We start from the raw sequence: 18,738 nt of genomic DNA on the forward strand, positions 1-18,738 counted from the left end.
TAAATTTTAAAAGTTAAATGCATAAATGCAAAAAATTAGAAATAGTGTTTTACAAACTTTGCAATTAAAGCATTTTCAACTGAGAAATTATCTGCAGGAAGACCAGCAATTTTCCATTCTCTAATAATTACAGGATCACCAAGAACTTCAGATAAGGAAAAATCTTTACTACATATAATATTTTCCTCTTCAGTAATTTTTATCCAATATAATAATTGATTCTACAGTATAAAGTACAAGAGAAATCAGTAAATAGGTCATAAATGACTATTAAAAAATACTAAATGAAATAGAGACTTGAAAATCATTTATCATTACATTTACAAGTTCGCTTATTTCACAACATAATCTCCCTCATTTAATGTATGAATGATATATATCCCATTGTTTTATTGAAGCCTCAATACAGGCTGCATAAAAGTTTTGGGTCTGCTGTTTTAGCCATATCACCTCACATTCAAACTTTTCAACATTTGTGAAATATTTGCATCTAAAATGATTTTTTAATAGACTAAATAGGTGAAAATTGCTTGAGGCTAAAATGATGCTGTAAGGATCAAGAAGTTTCCACTCCAATTGTTCAATTTTCTCCAGTTTAACCAAGCCAAATGACATTTGGCATTATCATGATTAAACAGTATTCCTTGTCAGTAAGTTTATATATTTTTAATTGCAATGTGAAGCTTTGACAGAACTAGACAGTATGATTCAATATTCACATTCTGACCTGGCTTCTGGACAATACTTGATAATCCCTAAACACTATAAGATTAACCTTCCTTAAATTTCTTGGATGAAGGCAAAGAAGGATTATAATTATTTGCTTTTTTTCCAATATTGTAATAAATCTTCTTAACAGCTATATGTAATTTGATATAAATTTTAGGGACTTATCACACCACGGTTTTCAATTGGAAAGCTCACTGAGATTTTGTTAAACCAATATGTACAGTACATTTCAGGACATATACAGTGAGTGATTGGTTAACGAACAGTTCGGACAGTGAACAAATCAGATAACAAACTTTCGTGAAAGATTTTTATGTTCGGACAATGAACACATGTTCAGATAACAAACACTTTACAGAACAAACAGAAAAAGAAGCAACATAAAATAGTGAATACCGATTGGTCTTCCCTTGTCTTCAGGTAACAATTTGAAACCTTTCAGAGCTCTGAAGATGTCGACATCGACACTCAACCCGATACCAATTGGATAGTATTCCTTAGAATTTTCAAACTCTCCATTGTAATTCCAGCTTTTTGTTTACCTTTCTGACAAATAATTTTTTATAAACTTCATGTTGGGAGAATACTTGTTAAGTTTTGTGTTGGTTTTTATTTACGAAAGGCGAGAGTTTAACTGTTCCATTGGATATTTGTAAACATTTTAATACCAAATTTCGAATTCATCAGGGCCTTGCATTTAAATGTACACTAGTTGATTTCTGTTCTCTAAATTTTTGTAAGTGCTTTTCTGAACTTTTTTTTAAAAAAGAAACTGATAATATTATGGAGCCTAAAAAGAATGGAGTGTCAAGAACTGTGCTCACCATAGAAACCAAACAAGAGATAATAGAGTGTCATAAGGTAGAGAGTGGGCACAAGATGTCTGATGTTGCTAGGCAGTATAACTTGAACAGGTTTACAGTAGGCACACTCTTAGCTATGAAAGATACATCAAGAAGTCTCAATCAGCTAATGGAGTAATGAAAATCACATCTGAGAAATAAAAAGCATTTTAGAGCTCATAATGGAACCTGAAACTGATCTGACAGAAGAACTCCAAGAACTCTCAAGTGAAGAACACCAAGAAACTCAGTGAAATGTGTTTTCTTTTGAAAAAGAAGAATACAAAAGAGGACCAATGCCGACATCTGCTATTAAAGATCTTTTGAAGAAGTAGGAAGATGTCAGAACAATGGTCATCCAAATGACATCCAAACCAGAATGAAGTTAATAGGCTTGGAGATCTCCACAATTACAATGCTATTAATTACTTGAGAGGCTTGGAAATATTCTTAGAAAAGCTTTTCTACAAACCTCACACTTTATGTCCTTACTGTATGTTATTGTCAACATCTGGAAATCATTAAATGCAATGTTTCTTCTTACCCATTTTAATGGAGGAAAGGGAAAGGTTGTCAGTGATCCAAATTCTCACATATGGTCACCATTCAGTTCCAGCTTCCAGTGCCATCCTTCTTTTCACCCACCTAGATTTACTCACTGCCCCATGGATGGTATCTCCCACTTTGGGAACCATTGATCTACAGTTAATCATCTGTCAGCTTGAATCATCTCCACCACCACACAGTTGCTTCTGTTGCAATTTTAACAGGTTCACCAAATCAGTCTTCATCAGCAACTTTTGACCCTGAGAAAATTTATCAATCTAGTAGCATACCACTTTAAATGACAACACTTCTCACTGTAAACAGGAAACATTTCTTTACGAATTTCCTTGCAGGAATGCCTTTTGCCTATAAAATGCACACCAAAATGTTGCTCTTTAATTGTATACTCCTGAAGCATAGTTGCCATTTTGAAACTAAGCTGAACATGTGCATGTGACACCTAGAGTATCTTGCCTCAATTAATCATAAGGTGTTCTCAATAAAGAAAAAAGAGCAGACAGACAGACATAATTTTATTTTAACATTAATATACATTGTGAAACAAAAACCTAAAATAATTTTTTGATTTCTTTCCATAAATCATAATTTTGCATTTTTCTAAAATTAAAATACAGGTAGGTCTCCTACAACACAGTAGATATGTTCCTTGAAAATACCGCGTTGTAAAAAATTGCGTTATAGGAGACACCAACTTAATACAAAAACTGGGATTCAGTTCTAAAAAGAGAAAAACTTGGCGTTTGAATGATGTTTTTTGAATTTTTCAAACCAGCCATTGCTAGCCACAAATTTAACACTGGTTTCATCAGCTGACAACTGTCCCATTTGTTTTAAATAATCAAATATTTTTAAGGCTTTGTGTTTAAGTGCAGTTTTATTTAAAGGCAACCATTTCTTGTTCATATCTTCTACCCATAATATTAGCGCTTGTTCCATTTTTTCCATTATAGGTGCTCTTGGACGAGCAACATTTTTTGCAAGAATAGATGATCCGGATGCGACCAAATTCCTAATCTTTTCTCCCAATTGCTTAATTGATCGAATAGTCAACTCATTTAAATTAAAATGCCTACTAATATCAGCTATTCGCTCTTGATTTTTAATTCAATCCAAAATTTATATCTTTGAGGAGTTATAAATTTTCTTTTTAACGACAGTCCTTTCTTTTCATTCGGCATTGTTATGGATAAAATTTTTTCAAACAGTTTTGTGGACAGTAAAAATCACAAAAAATAACTTCCTTTCACTATGTTGTTAAAAATATACACCCAATAGAAGTTTATACTGTATTTTGGACCATTTTTGCAGTCCCCACTTATTGAAAGAGTATAAATGATCGAAAATTTTGTGATATATTTGAGTGTTTATGGTAACTGATGCACTTCTGTCTAGAAACTGGTCTTCCCCTGAAACTTTCAAGGGAATAACATGCCAACGTTGACAAACAGCTTTTTCCAAGGACATTTAGCTATGTATGCCAAACTGCAGCTTGTATCACGTGATCCGTTGCAATTTTTCTGTTATGTGAAAGATAATTTGTTTCTAAATACTGTAAACCGCGTTGTAAAAGTACTGCATTGTAAGAAAATTTCCGCATTTTTCCAATCGCATTGGAGTGAAAACGCGTTGTAAAGGTACCGCGTTGTAGGAGGCCTAACTGCAATAATTATATAGTAAAAGTGTGTATAAAAAATGTGTTATCAAAGTTCAAAAACTTTTCTGTTTTTTAGTACATCATAGCACTAGATATCTTCAAGAAATGACATACAAGGTCTGTTCAAAAAGTATCGGACCTTTGGTCGGCAAAAATAAATTTATTGACTTTGAGGTACAAAACCCTAATCCCCTTCAAAGTAGTCTCCTTGGTAATGTATACACTTCTCCCAGCGTTCCTGCCATTGCTGAAAGCACTGCTGGAACGCATTTTCTGGAATGGCCATCAGCCGGTCCGTCGCATTTCGCACGATGTCTTCTCTCGACTAAATTCGTGTTCCTTTTAGCGGCATTTTCAGCTTGGGAAATAGCCAAAAGTCACACGGAGCCATGTGGGGAGATTACGGAGCGTGACGAACCACAGGAGTGTTGTGTTTGGCGACGAAAGCCTGAATCAGATGCGCAGAATAGGCGGATGCGTTATCACGATGGAGCTGCCAAGTTTTGATCGACCACAGATCCAGTCGTTTGCGTCGCACTGTATCGGAAAGACGACGAAGGACCTCCTGGTAGTACTCCTTTGCGATGGTTTGGCCTTGTGGTGCGTACTCACGACACACCACCCCACGAGAGTCGAAAAAACTGTCAACATGACCTTTGATATTGCTGCAGACCTGCCGCGCTTTTTTGGCCTCGAGGATCGTCCCCGAAAGCCTGCTGAATCTTGCGAATGATTTACACTCGGGTATCGCCAAGGTTTTTGGCAAAATTTGATGTAATACTGCTGCTCGCGTTGTTCAGTCATTTTTCAGCTTAGTGGAATCCGACGAGAGCGCTCTACATCACCTCACTCATAGGCCGATTGCCAACGACTGACGCTTCCTGCAGGCGGGAAAAAATTCAGAGATGTGCATGACTGTCCCCTCCACAACTCCACCAAAGGAGGCCTCTCGCACATCATTGGTTTACGCGGAAAAAAATAAGGTCCGATACTTTTTGAACAGACCTTGTAGATAAAAGTTTTGTTGTTATTTAAAAAATTGTCAATATTATCTTTAACCATCAAATTGAATTTACTCAGCCATCAGTGTTTTGTCTACCCTCTCATATTTTGTTTGAATTCTAAGTATCTAGCATTTGTATTTTTTAACTCATATTTATTAATATAATTTAATATACAAAACTACTACAACTTAAGATATTAAAAATAACTGTAAAACAAAATCCATTAACGTTTTTATTCAAAAAGAATATGTATATTGATATACAGTATTCATTTACTATAGACCAATATTTTGAAAACAATTAGTGATAGTTATTTGCAGTTATAGCATTGTTCTGACGATAAAACTACAACTGAAAACTAAAACTTGCTTAGAAAAATAGGAAAAGAAATGAATGTAAAAAGAAACTGGATCTACATCTCTTATATACAAGTACTTGATGAGTATATTACCAATATACATATCAAATATAAAAATTACTGACAGTTTTCAACAAATTTATTATAGATGACGTCAAACCAACTTTATATGTTAATTTCATAATGCTAATAATTTAGTAACCTAATTTTATCTAAAAATATTTTGTAATCCACTAAATTTGGTTATTATATTTAATATTTTTGAATGTAATTTTAAAATTTCAAATAAAATAACTGAAAATCAGTTTAAAAAAATTAGGAATAGCAATATTTTTATATAAAAAAAAAATATTTTTAATCCAAAGAATTACCATTAGAGAGCTTGAAAAAACTAAAAAGAATGTGGCTATTTTTTCATTATATGATATTTATTCACATCTGTAAAATTATGATAAGTAAAAACATACCTTTCCTGCTAACATTAGTTCTGTTTTGCTTCATTTATCAAGATGAAGCATTTATGAAGATGAATAATTTTATTGTAAATTTTATATTAATTATTTTATATTAAAAATTTTACAATGAATTTACAATTTATTATAAAATTTTTGATACAATAATATTTTAAAGTCTGAACTTTATCCTTCAAAATTTTTGAAAAATTTAAATACAATATAATTAGAAATATTTACTGTATGATATATTTTTAATATACTTAACTTGATTTTTTAACTTTCTCTTATTTTGTTATATGTAGTTTTATATCAAATAACATAGCATTTACATCTTTGTTGTTCCAATTCTTACACTTTGGCATTTCAATTGTAAAAAATATAGAAAATAAAAATTATCATATTAGATTCCTCTTTCTAGTGTGTCTGATGTCTAGTGTTTTGATTTCATTATTGCTATGGGCTTTAAATTTTGAAAATGTCTAATATATAGTACATAAATTAGNTTTAGCTTACTTTAAAATTCCTTTTCAAAATATTTTACTACTTCAATAAAATTAATTATAAATGAGCATTATTTTATTGTGACATCATCACAATGTCTGGCTGCAATTTTTAATCATATTTTTTAAATTTATTTTATTTAAAATATATGCTCTCCACCTTCAAATTACTGTAGTAGTGTCTTGCCCTATACATAACTCTTTTCCTTTAGCAATAGAGTCACGCCAGTCATCTATCTAACTCCTTTCAGGAAAATTTTTGAATTAAAATAACATAACTTCTGGTTTGCATTGGAAGTTTGCATATAACTAATTAGGGCCTCCTTAAGCTTTCCATATCTGGTCTCAGCTTTCATCTATCTAACACTAATCAATTTATCTATTCTCTAGATTAAGGAAGGACAGACAGACAAATAAACAGATGGATGACAGTGGAAATTTATAAGCCTACAATTTTTTCAAATTGTTAAGATACAATTTTTTCAAATTGCAGCTTAACAATAATAATTAGAATAGTTGTAATCTTGTAAAAATAATATTAAATTTAACTTATTTTTATCATAAAAATTTATGTTTTTATTAAATCCATACTATCTTACCAGTCTAAATGATAATGTAAAAGCTCCTAGATATGCTAATACTGCTGACGATAATAACACATCTCCAATTAAATTTTTATATTTATCATCTAATTTCTTGGAAGAATAGCTCCATCGATCTTTTTCTCCCCCAAGACCTTCAATTAGTTTTTCTGCACGCTTAAGTTTACAAGTACAGTTATTAACTTGTTCTTCCAAACCTATACAATAAAAATAACTTGTTTATATCCATTTATATATTTTTAAAATATTTAAAATAAAATGTCATTGCAAGATTATATCATACTACAAAGATTTTACAGCTATTATAATATATAGATACAATATATATATAGCCTAAGTATATACAGAGTTCATAGGAAAGTCCATACACTCCCTATAAGTTTTAAACTACCTGTCATAGTGCCACGGGCATAATTGTCAACCTTTAGGACAGTAACCATATACAGTCCATTAAATGTAATTTTAGCACCCCTAGTGATTAAATGTGGAAGTAAAGAGAACTAACTTAGAAATCAACAAAGATAGGCAAAAAAAACCCAATTAAAAATGAAAAAGCATTGTTTAAGTGTTACAAAACAATACTTGGTTCAGCAGAAAACATTTCTCAACACTAGTTACATTTTATATTAAAAAGATATTAAGATATAATTACCAATCTTTTTTAATTTATGAACTTGCAAAATTTGCTGAATTTCATGTAATTGTTTCTGTACTTCTTCCAAAGCAATACGCTTTTTTTCAAAAGCTTTTTGTGCTTCTTTTAACTTTTCTTCAGCTTCAACAAGTGCTGCTTTTTTAGGTTCTATATCTTTTAATACTCTAAATTTATAAATATTATAATTAACTATATTAATGATTATCATATAAAATTTCAAATATTTTACAAATCAATAAAAAAATGTATTATTAAACTTAGAAAAAATATTTTTATTAAATAAAACAGTATTGTACATAATACAGAATATAAAATTATTTAAGGCTAATTATTGAAAACATAGTTTATGAAATATTTTATCAGAATAAAATAACTTAAATGGATATTTCAAATTAATTACATTTTGCTTTCTACATTTACATTCTCTTATTTTTCAGAGAAAAGTTAAAATTATACACACTATTCAAGTAAAATACTATGACCATCTTAAGGTATAATGATGGCAGGAGCTGGCAGGTTCCATTTGAACATGCAAAAGTCATCTACTTCACATACAAGAAGCTGTCGTCATGAGCTGTCAATCCATATGGGTAGTGCAATTGAAATGAGAAAAGGCAAATTTCAAATAACTATGTTATTCCAAGTCTTAAATAATAAGAACTTTGCCTACTCATAGCCTCACTACTATAGATTTAAGAAAAGATTGTGCTACTGTGTATTATAACTTAGCTTCACATTGTTAACACAAAGTATAGTACATTAATTTCTTCATTAGTATGGTATATAGTCCAAACTCATTAATGAATCAAGCATTAATTCATAAACCATTCCAAATTCCTATAACAGATAATTCTATTACAGAGGCATTTATCAGTTAAATTTCATAAAGATAGCAAATTTCTCTTGTGTCACTGCAAGTATTTATTGTATGTCTATACATATGTTTTATTTCTGAATGTGTCTGTTTGTCTGTTATAAAAATTAAAGGTGAACTGTTTGCACAACTGTGAAGGGGTCTAATAGATATAATTTTTCACAAAGAATCTAATAGTGCAATTTAAAATTACTAAAATGTACCTCTGCTTAGTTATTAATTAAAATGTACCAATATATGATCAGTGAGATGATCATTTCTGCTCTAGCATAGATATACCCCACTGTTCATAACCTTAGGGATGTTGGTAACTGAGAATATGGTAATTTCTTCTACTAAATAAGGATTATACTTGTAATTTGTTCTTTGCATGATTATTGCACATTTCGCTAAAAAAAGTTAAAGTAAACTATTAGTTAAGAGAAACATTAATGAATTAATGCAATTACATTTTATATTGCATTAAATATTTAGTTATTTTTAATATATTCCTTGTCAAAATCAAAGGATGCTAAAGTTCAACTCAACTTCTGTTTTGTTCTAATTTTATTTGAAAAGTTTCTTTCAATGAAATTCAAGTCAGGAATAGAAATTTCTATTAATACTTTGAAGGTATCTTCCTTTTGATGAATTTTGTTGTAGGGTGCAAATTAACACTTGTGTAAATATTTACAGCAACAAAGCTTTGTGTATGTGAAATGTTTGTTATAATGTGACTGTTTATTTGGACAGTTGCTTTTTATGATATTTATTTTTTAAATATATGATCAGCGATTTTATAAACATATAAAATTACTTAGATAATTCTCATGGGATGATATTAACCATATTGAAAATTTAATTGTTTTTTAACCTGAATGACACCAGGTTTGTCTGCTAGTAATCTATAATAATTTATTAGTTATAAAATTAATTTGTTTCTTTTGCAAAAATCTCTTGTCTAGCAATTCCAATTCAAATATATAAAATTAAAAAACTTTAAAATAAATTGTTTTTTTTTTTGAAGAAACATTGGAGAAGATGCTTGTTTAATGTTTATTAAAAGCAACAACGTTCATTGATTATAAATAATTTTAATTGATTGGTATAAAAAATTATTCATTACTCACTTGTCATAACTTGCTATAGCAATAACCCATTTACATAATCCTTCTGCAGCTATAGAAGCAGATTTGATTTTTACAGGATCAAATTCAGGTTTATTAATATAATTTTCCCTAATTGTTTTTATAGCTTTTAATGGGATATTGTCCTAAAATTACAAAAGTTTTATTTTATAAAAGTTATATAAAGTAGAATAAATTTTTTTTTAATTAAAAAGAAAAAATGTCTCTTTTTAATAAAAATATAAAAAGTAATATAATATATAAAAATAAAAAAATATAAAATAGTTTAGTACAGTATGCAGTCAATTTTATCTGATAGAAAATCAAATTTTTCAAAATGATAGTAAATAATGCATTGTCTACTAGTAAAAAATATCTGTACTGAGCATGATAACAGTTGTACAAAATCACCTGAAGTCACTATGTATTAGAAGATAAGTTTTTCATTCTTATTTAAAAACTGTCTAGTATTTACATACTTTTGAACTGTTCTTCTCTTGTTATAAAAATATTCAGATTTTTTTATTGATACATCAGTATTAGTAAAATATTTTAATTTATAACTCTGGTGGAAATTTTAAACTATTTGGGATTCACTTATTTAGATGTAAAATGATTTAAATTATTTAAAAAGTATGTTTCTGCAGATTTTAGAAGTATGTTTAAAGTGGTAGTAATTATTTTGTAAAGTTTTGTAAATATATGAGAGTGACATCATGTTGAGAAATGCAGTCATAATTATTGAATGATATCTCTAAAATTATAAAGGCTAATTGCACAATTGAGAATGAATAAATACTTTTTCATTGTAAATAAATATATTTAAATTTGCAATTAGTGAAGAAATGCTGGGTTTGTAATGGAAAAGTTCTGATTTAAAATAGAATATTTTTAATAGCTGTATTATTATACAGTTCTATAGGACAATGTTACTAAATGGTTTAGATTTCCAAGAATATTTGACAACAGATACTTCAAACATTTTCTGGATAACAGATCAAAAGTGATTTGATAAGTTTTTATTTTACTTTGTATACAGCTTGGCACTGTGTTGTAAATGCTGACATGAATTATTTATACATTTGGTTTTGTAACTTATTGTCTATATTTAATTTGTACCCAACCAAGTTAGAGGAAACTAAAAATTATGTATTAATTTGTGAAATGTTTATAATTAATTTGTACCCAACCAAGTTAGAGGAAACTAAAAATTATGTATTAATTTGTGAAATGTTTATAATTAATTTGTACCCCCAAATGCTAGGGAAAACTAAAAGCAATAAAACTTGAATTTGAAAAAAAATTGAAATTTTAAATATTAAAACTGACTTTATATGAAATACAACATTTTACTATTAAAATGAATTTGAAATATTAATTTATAAAAGTATCAAAATATTTGTGTTATCTACTGAAATATGTGCAAGTTCTTGGATTATAACTATCTATGAAATTTTTTCCATCTTAATGAAATTAATGCTTATCTAAAAAAATGTATATTTATAATATTCAATATAGAAGTAATATATACCAGATATTTCCATAAATAAATTATCTCCAAACTTAAGTCCATGGACTTTAGTCTTGGACACTAGGTTTACTTTCAGTACGACAATTTTGTACACAACAATTTCCCTTTAATGAAGATTCTTTTTCAGAATAATAGATTACCTCATTGTTACAGTGAAAATGGATTATTTATCAATTCTTTTTATTTCTATGCCCTTAATATAAAAAGAAAAAAAGTAAAGCATTGTCTACTTGGACCTTGTTTATAAATAGGATTTATTATACTAGCTGTGGTTTCTCATTAGCAAAAAGAGAAAGTCTTAATCAATAGGTAAAATAAAGATATTTTGTTTTACCTGTTGACTAAGACTTTCTCTTTTTGCTAATGAGAAACTACAACTAGAATAATAAATCCTATTTATAAACAAGGTCCAAGTAAACAATATAAAATGGATTATTTATCCTTGGCAACTGCATCTCCAAGATATATAATGCTTAAGGAAGAGACAGTGTTAGACTAATGTATATATCTTGCCTTTTTTTAATATTTATTGTTCTAAGGTTATTTATTATTATTATTTATTGTAAATAATGTAAATTAGTTTTAATTTATTGTAAGTAACTTGATTTGACTGTATAAAACTTTCTAGATAAGAGATATCCATTTTCAATGCTAAAAAAATAAATTAAGGTAAATTCTGGAAGCCTTACCCATATTTTCTACAGCAGACATTGTCTTCATATTCTTCATTATTTTTCAAAAATAATTAGAATATTATCAAGAATATTGGAGTGTATTTGAATGTAAAGAGACTGAATATTATAATTCTTCTGATAAAGAATAATTTAATTTATATTAATAAATAAGTTCCTAAAAGTAAGCCTAAGATTATTTTTGTCATCAGTTCTTTACATTTAAGTTGCTTGGATTCTGTAATTAATTATGAAAATATCTAATACATCAATATATAATAAATATAACAAAGACAGCAAACTCAAAATAAGTGAGTAAAATGAAACACTAAAAAAAAAAATTCATTCAATACAGATCATATCAAAATAATTTTATTTTCATATAATACAATGTATTTGTTAAATCTGTTAATAGTAGAAAACATTATTTTAATTCAAATTTTATCATCCAAATAATTTAAATTGGTTAAATTTTCAATAGAACTGAGAAACATACCTATTATAAGCAAGGTTTTGAATAAATTTCCATTATTCAACTATAGTATTTGGAAAGTTTTAAGTATTAATTAAAATTGATTTTACATTAATATAATAGTTTTGATATATTTTGGAGCTGATTAAAATTATTTTAAAATAATTTAATTTTTATGTATAATTTTTTTTTAAATCTCTATTTCTATAATAAACATTTATATGCTTTCTTAAGTGAAATCCAAATTCCAATTGATATATTCTTATTTATTGTTTGCCTTAAAAATAGATATATCATTAAATTTTCAACAAAATTTTTATCTTAAATAATGATAATAATTATAAAAATTTGTGTCTTGAACTGCTGACTAAATCTTTATAATGCTGTTAATTCTAAAATCCATTAACTCTTTAATTTCTAAAACAAAATTTCAATTTGAACACTTTCATTTTATATTTTAAATTTCCAATTTAGGAATACTGAAATATTATTCCTGATTTATTATTTTAAAATAATATTTTAAGTACTATCACTATATCATTGATAACTTTGATTTAGTTCAAATAAAAAGAAAAATTTGAATATTATTTCATTCACCAGTACAGTGTGTATTTCTATTAATAGGACTTATTAAACTGGTATTTAAGATGGTACCTGGTACTACATTTACAAGTAAATGTAAATAAAACAATTTTAATCTGTGTGACTGATTTGCAGTAATCTTAAATACCAGTTTAATAAATCCTATTAATAGAAATACACACTGTACTGGTGAATGAAATAATATTTGAATAAATTAAGGACATTGAGGCATATTAATTTAAAAATTTGAATAATTTGTGACAACATGTAGTGTCCTCTTGCAACACTAGAGGGTGTACAGTACTTCTGAAAGTGAAATCTATCAATATTTCCTTCAGATATAAAATAGATAACACAGGAACTTTGCCCTTCTTGTCTTAGCCCTTGTTGTCGTCTACTTGTTGACCCCTGATATCTATACTGACTGCCAATGTGGTAATTTCCTCATTGTATGTAATATATTTGTAAAAACAAAGAAAATATAACTGCATGCACATTGACTAGGCATTTCTCTAATAACCTACTAACCATATTAGCCTGCAAATTAATTCAAAATGTTTTCAGATTTCAGAAAAATAGCAGACATATCCCATTATGCAATCATGATTGTACTATTCTAAATTAAACAGACAATTTATATTTAAGTCAACATATTTTATAAAAAACTAACCTTATCATAATTTTGCAGATGTTCTAAACATTTCATGTCAGCAAAAAATTTTTTTGATGGTCCCCAATAATCTTCTGTTGTTTGGCCTAACAAAAAATTAACATTTAATTATTTAATTTGAAATACTTCTTAAATATAAAATTAAAATAAAACTTTTATTTACCTATTAAATCTTTAGTAATAATTGGTTTAATCTCTTTTAAAATACAAACTGCTTCCATCACTAATTTTATTCCAGGAGGTGGATGTATCATTGTTTTAAGAAATGTTATATCCTGTAAGATAAGGTAATTTAAATGATAAAATCTGAGATATTTTTATTTTTTAAGTAAATAAATAGCATGCAAATTAATGTAAATTCATATCTATTCAAATAAAATGTGTTAATAAGTGTTATATATTATTTAATTTTTTTTATCTGATATCAAAACAATGTAAAAACAAAAATAAATAATGTATATTTACAGTAGGGGTTATTGTATTCAAAGCTTTATTAGCAGCAATTAATTGTGGCATTGCTTCAGCTAATTTTGAATCACACTCTTTTTTGATAGTATTTGCTTCATCAGTTTGAATATTAGCTAATAATTCATCTTCCTTCATTTTCATTTCAATTTTTGCAACTTCTTCCGATTCATTTTCGACCATTTCCATTGTATTAGCAACTTCTTTACTTGCCTCAATTAATTGAGGTTGCAATTTTGATAATTCATCCTTCATTTGAGAAACTTGATCAGATGCATGTGCCAACTGCTCTAATCCAATTTTATATCGCTGTTTTAATTTTATGATTTCTCTGTTTAGGAAAATATTTATTGATTTGTTAAAAACAGTTTTATAATAGCATGTATTTATATATATTCTAAAAATAACAATGTTCGTAAAAATAATATTGTCTCATGATCTAAAATTCCTCTGAAAATCTTTCATTAAACTTGAAACACAGCTTTCTGTTACCAGTACAATTTTAGTGATTTAGTTATCTTTGTCATCAATTCAGAAAGTATGAAATATAAGATAGAAAAGTTTTATTCTACATCTTGAGCCTTTCGTATCAATATCTGCAAACAGACTAAAGCTTCTGTAATGTCAAAATCATTTCTAAAACTAAACTGACAATCATTTATATTCTCTTCTGACTTTATATACATTTTTTCATAAATAATACATAAAATTTTTCATGGCATGATTCATTAAGAAATTGCATAAATTGTTTAATTTCACAAAAATTTATTAAAGAATAATTATCATTATAAAATAAACAAAAATTACTTTTTTAAAATAACATGAACATAATTCATATTTTTATAATAACAATAAACTAGTTTAAAACAATGATCGTAATAATTTAATGTTTCAAAGTTAAATGGACTAAACATTAAAATGTTTAAATTTTAGAACTAATTGATTAGGAATAGTAAAAAAAAGTTGAATAATTTTCCATAAACATATTTCAAAATTTTCTTAAAATTTGTTATTTTCTTATAAAAATAATTTTTAATTATTTTAAAATGTAAAATTGAAATAAAATTTAGTTATTCTTACCCTCTTTTTTCAGTTAAAAGAATTTGAAAAGTTGATATCAAATCCAAGAATGATTTAGGTGTGACATAATTATGACGATGTAAAACCCTAAAATAATCTTTGGAGAGATCTACTGTTGAATTATGAAACTGTTTGCAAAGATTTATGCAACCTGACAATTCTGTAGATTTTAGATTAACTTCCTTTAATAATTTACAAGCTACAGCTTCTAATGCATCATTTGGCCATACCTAGAAAAATAAAATATCTTAAAATCTATTTTTATAGTTAAAAAAAAAAGTAAATTATAAACAAAGGTTTTTTAATGAAAAAATTTTCAAAAACTTAAGATTAAAATAGCATTATTCGAAANCTATAGTCACCACCACAGTATTCCACCATAACTTGGTTCTAGTTTATTTTGTTTTGGCAGGATGTTTTACCATGCTCAACATCCAAAAATTTTCAGCTTGCTGATATCATTCCATCCATGCCACAGAATTGATAATTTACACTAAATTAATTTTGGACTTCTCCAGAAGTGTTATTTATATTTTTGTTGTTTGAAAAGAAATTTCTTTTTTCAATATTTAGAATACTTTAAAATGTTTTACAATTTTTAAAAAAATTAAATATTCAAAACAATAAAAAAATTTCACTTAATTTGTAATTAAAATTAGGAGACATGATGAAAATAATATCTAGTAAATCTTCTCTCCTTTCATTCTTCTGTATGAAGAAGAGTAAAGAGAGTTCATTATTAAAATAAACAAAACAAATTTTAATCTTCAAATTAAGTTTTATCTATTTATCCTAAAATAACCAAAAATAAGCAGTTATATAATAATACTGAGTCATCACATAGCATAGTTAATAATATTTAACTGTTTAATAATAAACTCCTTGTTTTTCATTCATAAATACTTTAATAACAAGAAGAAAAATGTTAATTGCAAAAGTATGATTATTTTTATTGAATTTTTCCCTATATTAATATAAATAGTTTTACAATATACAAAGATTACTTTAAACAAATTTAATTATTGTGAGTTAACAAGTAATATTTAATTAAAGTAATAACAAAATTCTAAGTTATAATTTATTATAAATGTTACCATTGTCTTTTTTGTATATCAATAATAAGAATTTGTGAAAATGAAAATAACAGTCAAGATTATAAGTAATTATTATATTAACGAAAATTTTTGTATTATCCTCACCTTAAACCAATCAATAGTGCAACAATTAACAAGTGATGGAAATTTACGAATACGATCTCTAAATAAATCACTGGTTGCACTCATTGTTAAACAGATATGTAACTGCTGTTTTACAAGCTGGATAAAAAGGTTGAAAAGTGCAAGTGGTGAGCCATCTGTCTGCTGTGATTTATCTCGTAATCTGTTAATAAACTTATAAATTAATTGAAAAGTTAATCAGTTATCATTATAAGTAAATTATTAAAAAAATTTATAATTACTCTCAGGAGATAGAAATATACCTGACTTAAAAATTATAGTACAGTATAGTCATAATTGTATGCAATGGATCAGCACTAAATTAATTAGATTCCTTGGTATAAAAGTTACTGTTTTTAATTTTAACTGTATACTTTTATTTGTTTTACTATGACAAACATTTATACTATCATTTTAAAACAATTTTGTTTAAGTTATTAGATAATAAAAAAATTATATTGTCATAATATAAATTTTATGTCCATACAATAAAAGAATAAATAAAATAAGATTACATTTTTGTTAAAAGTGAAGAAAGAATGTACAATAGTACATTGCTTTAACTAAAAATTGTGTTTAATAAACAAACAAATACAGAAAGAACAGCAGAACATCACAAGCCTTCTGTGCTACTTACAGAACAGTGGAGTGAGGCAAACAGAGTGCTGGAAGATATAACGCTTCTGACAGTAAAGAATAAAACAATATGAAATTCACTTTCCTTGACACACCACCTCATTTTGATGTTCTTGAGATTTTGAAATGTAGTTGTATGTTACAAACAATAACAGTATTTAATATGTAAAGACTTTCTATACATATATACTATATCAGTCAGTCACAAAACATCAAACTTCTGAATTTGACAAACTTCTCTTTTCCCAAAGCTTTTGTAAAAATGTCAGCAATATTTTCATTTTCATTTGGAAATTTCAATGTTTAATTGAAATTTCCAAATGTAGAGACAAGGAAATTTCAATGTTTAATTGAAATTTCCTTGTCTCTACACAGGTCTTTGATGTTGTGATATCTTATGTCAATATGCTTACCAGTCTTTGAATTCTCAAAAGTTTTCATCATAAAAATCACACGTAGATTGTCAACTTTGAGGATTGCAATATTACACTTAACCAACTTCAGATAAAATACCTTTCAAATTCATTAATTCTTGAACTTTGATGCTAACTGAAATATATTCAGATTCCATAGATGAAAGAGCCACAGAGTTCTATTTTCTGGAATACAATGCAATTGGATTTCCAGCATAAAAACCAATCATTCTGCTCACACTTTTCCTAGTTTTCGTATCTCCTCCCCTATCAGCATCACTCATGCCTACTAGACCATCTAAACCTTTCTCTTCTTTCTCTATAGTTTTCCTCCACTCTGATGACTTGCATGCTTCCTGGCACGTTTTAGGTCCTTCTGTCAATGATAACAAACAATATGCAGTATAGAATTCAAAATCATTTAAACAAGAAGGTTTCTTAATGTTTCTTCTAACTTTAGAATTTCCTTTTTGTCTTCTCTTTCATCTTTTAGCTCACTGTTTTATTGTTTCCTAGTATTCTTCCATCATCATTTTGTTCTTTTTCTTCAATACTGGGTATAATTACAGCTGGGAAAACACCCCCCTCTTCTATTTGTTTTGGTCTGGCTCTTTCATTTTCTGTATACTCCATACAGTTTTCATCAACTGTACAGTACATCTCATGATCTTATTATCCTTTCTTCTGTCGGGATCCACAACCTATAGTCACCACCACAGTATTCCACCATAACTTGGTTCTAGTTTATTTTGTTTTGGCAGGATGTTTTACCATGCTCAACATCCAAAAATTTTCAGCTTTCTGATATCATTCCATCCATGCCACAGAATTGATGGCATTTTCTCTCTCTAAAGAGCACTTATTAAAGATCTATTTAGTTTGTAGGCTGAGCTCTTTAATGTTTCTCCCCATAACTCCTTTGAAATTCCTGAGTCAATGAGTTTTGTGCAGACTATGTTTAATAAAGTCTTATTCATGAGTTCAGCCTTTCCTCCTATCTGTGGGTTATAGCTCATAGTGTATTCCAATAGTATGCCACTGTGTTTTGCAAATCCTTTAAAATTGTTTGAACTGAATTCACCACCATTATCCAATTGCAGTGTTTTCACAGTAAGACCATGCTGAGCTTTCATTTCTCAAATATAATCTATCAAGTTATCTTCTGCTTCACACTTGTATTTTTAACAATTTAACAATGACAAAATGTGAAAGTCATCTAACATTACCTGAAAATACTTTCACCACTAATTGTAGATGGTGTACTTGGTCCACACACATCACTATGTATGACAGGGATGTCAAAGATATGGCCCGCAGGCCATGACTGGCCCTCGAGGCAATTAGTTGCGGCCCCCGACATTAATTCAATAATGCTATTTGTTTATTTTTTTATTATGTTCATACTAAACAAAGTGTGATATTTTGTATTTAAACAAATAATACTGAATAGACAAAATTGTTGAACTCAATTATTATTATTATTATTTATTTATTTATTCATATTACTTAGAGATATTAATTTTATTTGATTTATTTTTGTATTTAATTTCTTGTTTACATTATGTTTTTTCTATTTCATCTTTTAAACTTCAAAGTCCGTCTAAACAAGATTATTTATTTTTGCTGGAAAGTACGAATGTTGTTTTTTTATTTTG

General features: G+C 27.5%; 1 protein-coding gene across 1 annotated transcript in view; it reads right to left on the reverse strand.

The window, feature by feature from the left end:
- LOC111625990 (dynein heavy chain 7, axonemal-like) overlaps positions 1-18,738 on the reverse strand; it is a 149,670-nt gene that overhangs the window by 51,860 nt on the left and 79,072 nt on the right. Inside the window, exons 32-40 of the mRNA XM_023369258.1 lie at positions 16,017-16,220; positions 14,818-15,047; positions 13,738-14,068; positions 13,436-13,547; positions 13,273-13,358; positions 9,350-9,492; positions 7,364-7,530; positions 6,709-6,908; positions 58-221 (exon numbers count right to left, since the gene is read on the reverse strand). Coding sequence (XP_023225026.1) covers positions 58-221; positions 6,709-6,908; positions 7,364-7,530; positions 9,350-9,492; positions 13,273-13,358; positions 13,436-13,547; positions 13,738-14,068; positions 14,818-15,047; positions 16,017-16,220 — 1,637 coding nt within the window. The remainder of the gene's footprint in view (positions 1-57; positions 222-6,708; positions 6,909-7,363; positions 7,531-9,349; positions 9,493-13,272; positions 13,359-13,435; positions 13,548-13,737; positions 14,069-14,817; positions 15,048-16,016; positions 16,221-18,738) is intronic.

This window comes from Centruroides sculpturatus, unplaced genomic scaffold (assembly GCF_000671375.1).
Source record: "Centruroides sculpturatus isolate CEXI.00-Female unplaced genomic scaffold, Cexi_2.0 scaffold63, whole genome shotgun sequence".
Classification (NCBI taxonomy): Eukaryota; Metazoa; Arthropoda; class Arachnida; order Scorpiones; family Buthidae; genus Centruroides; species Centruroides sculpturatus.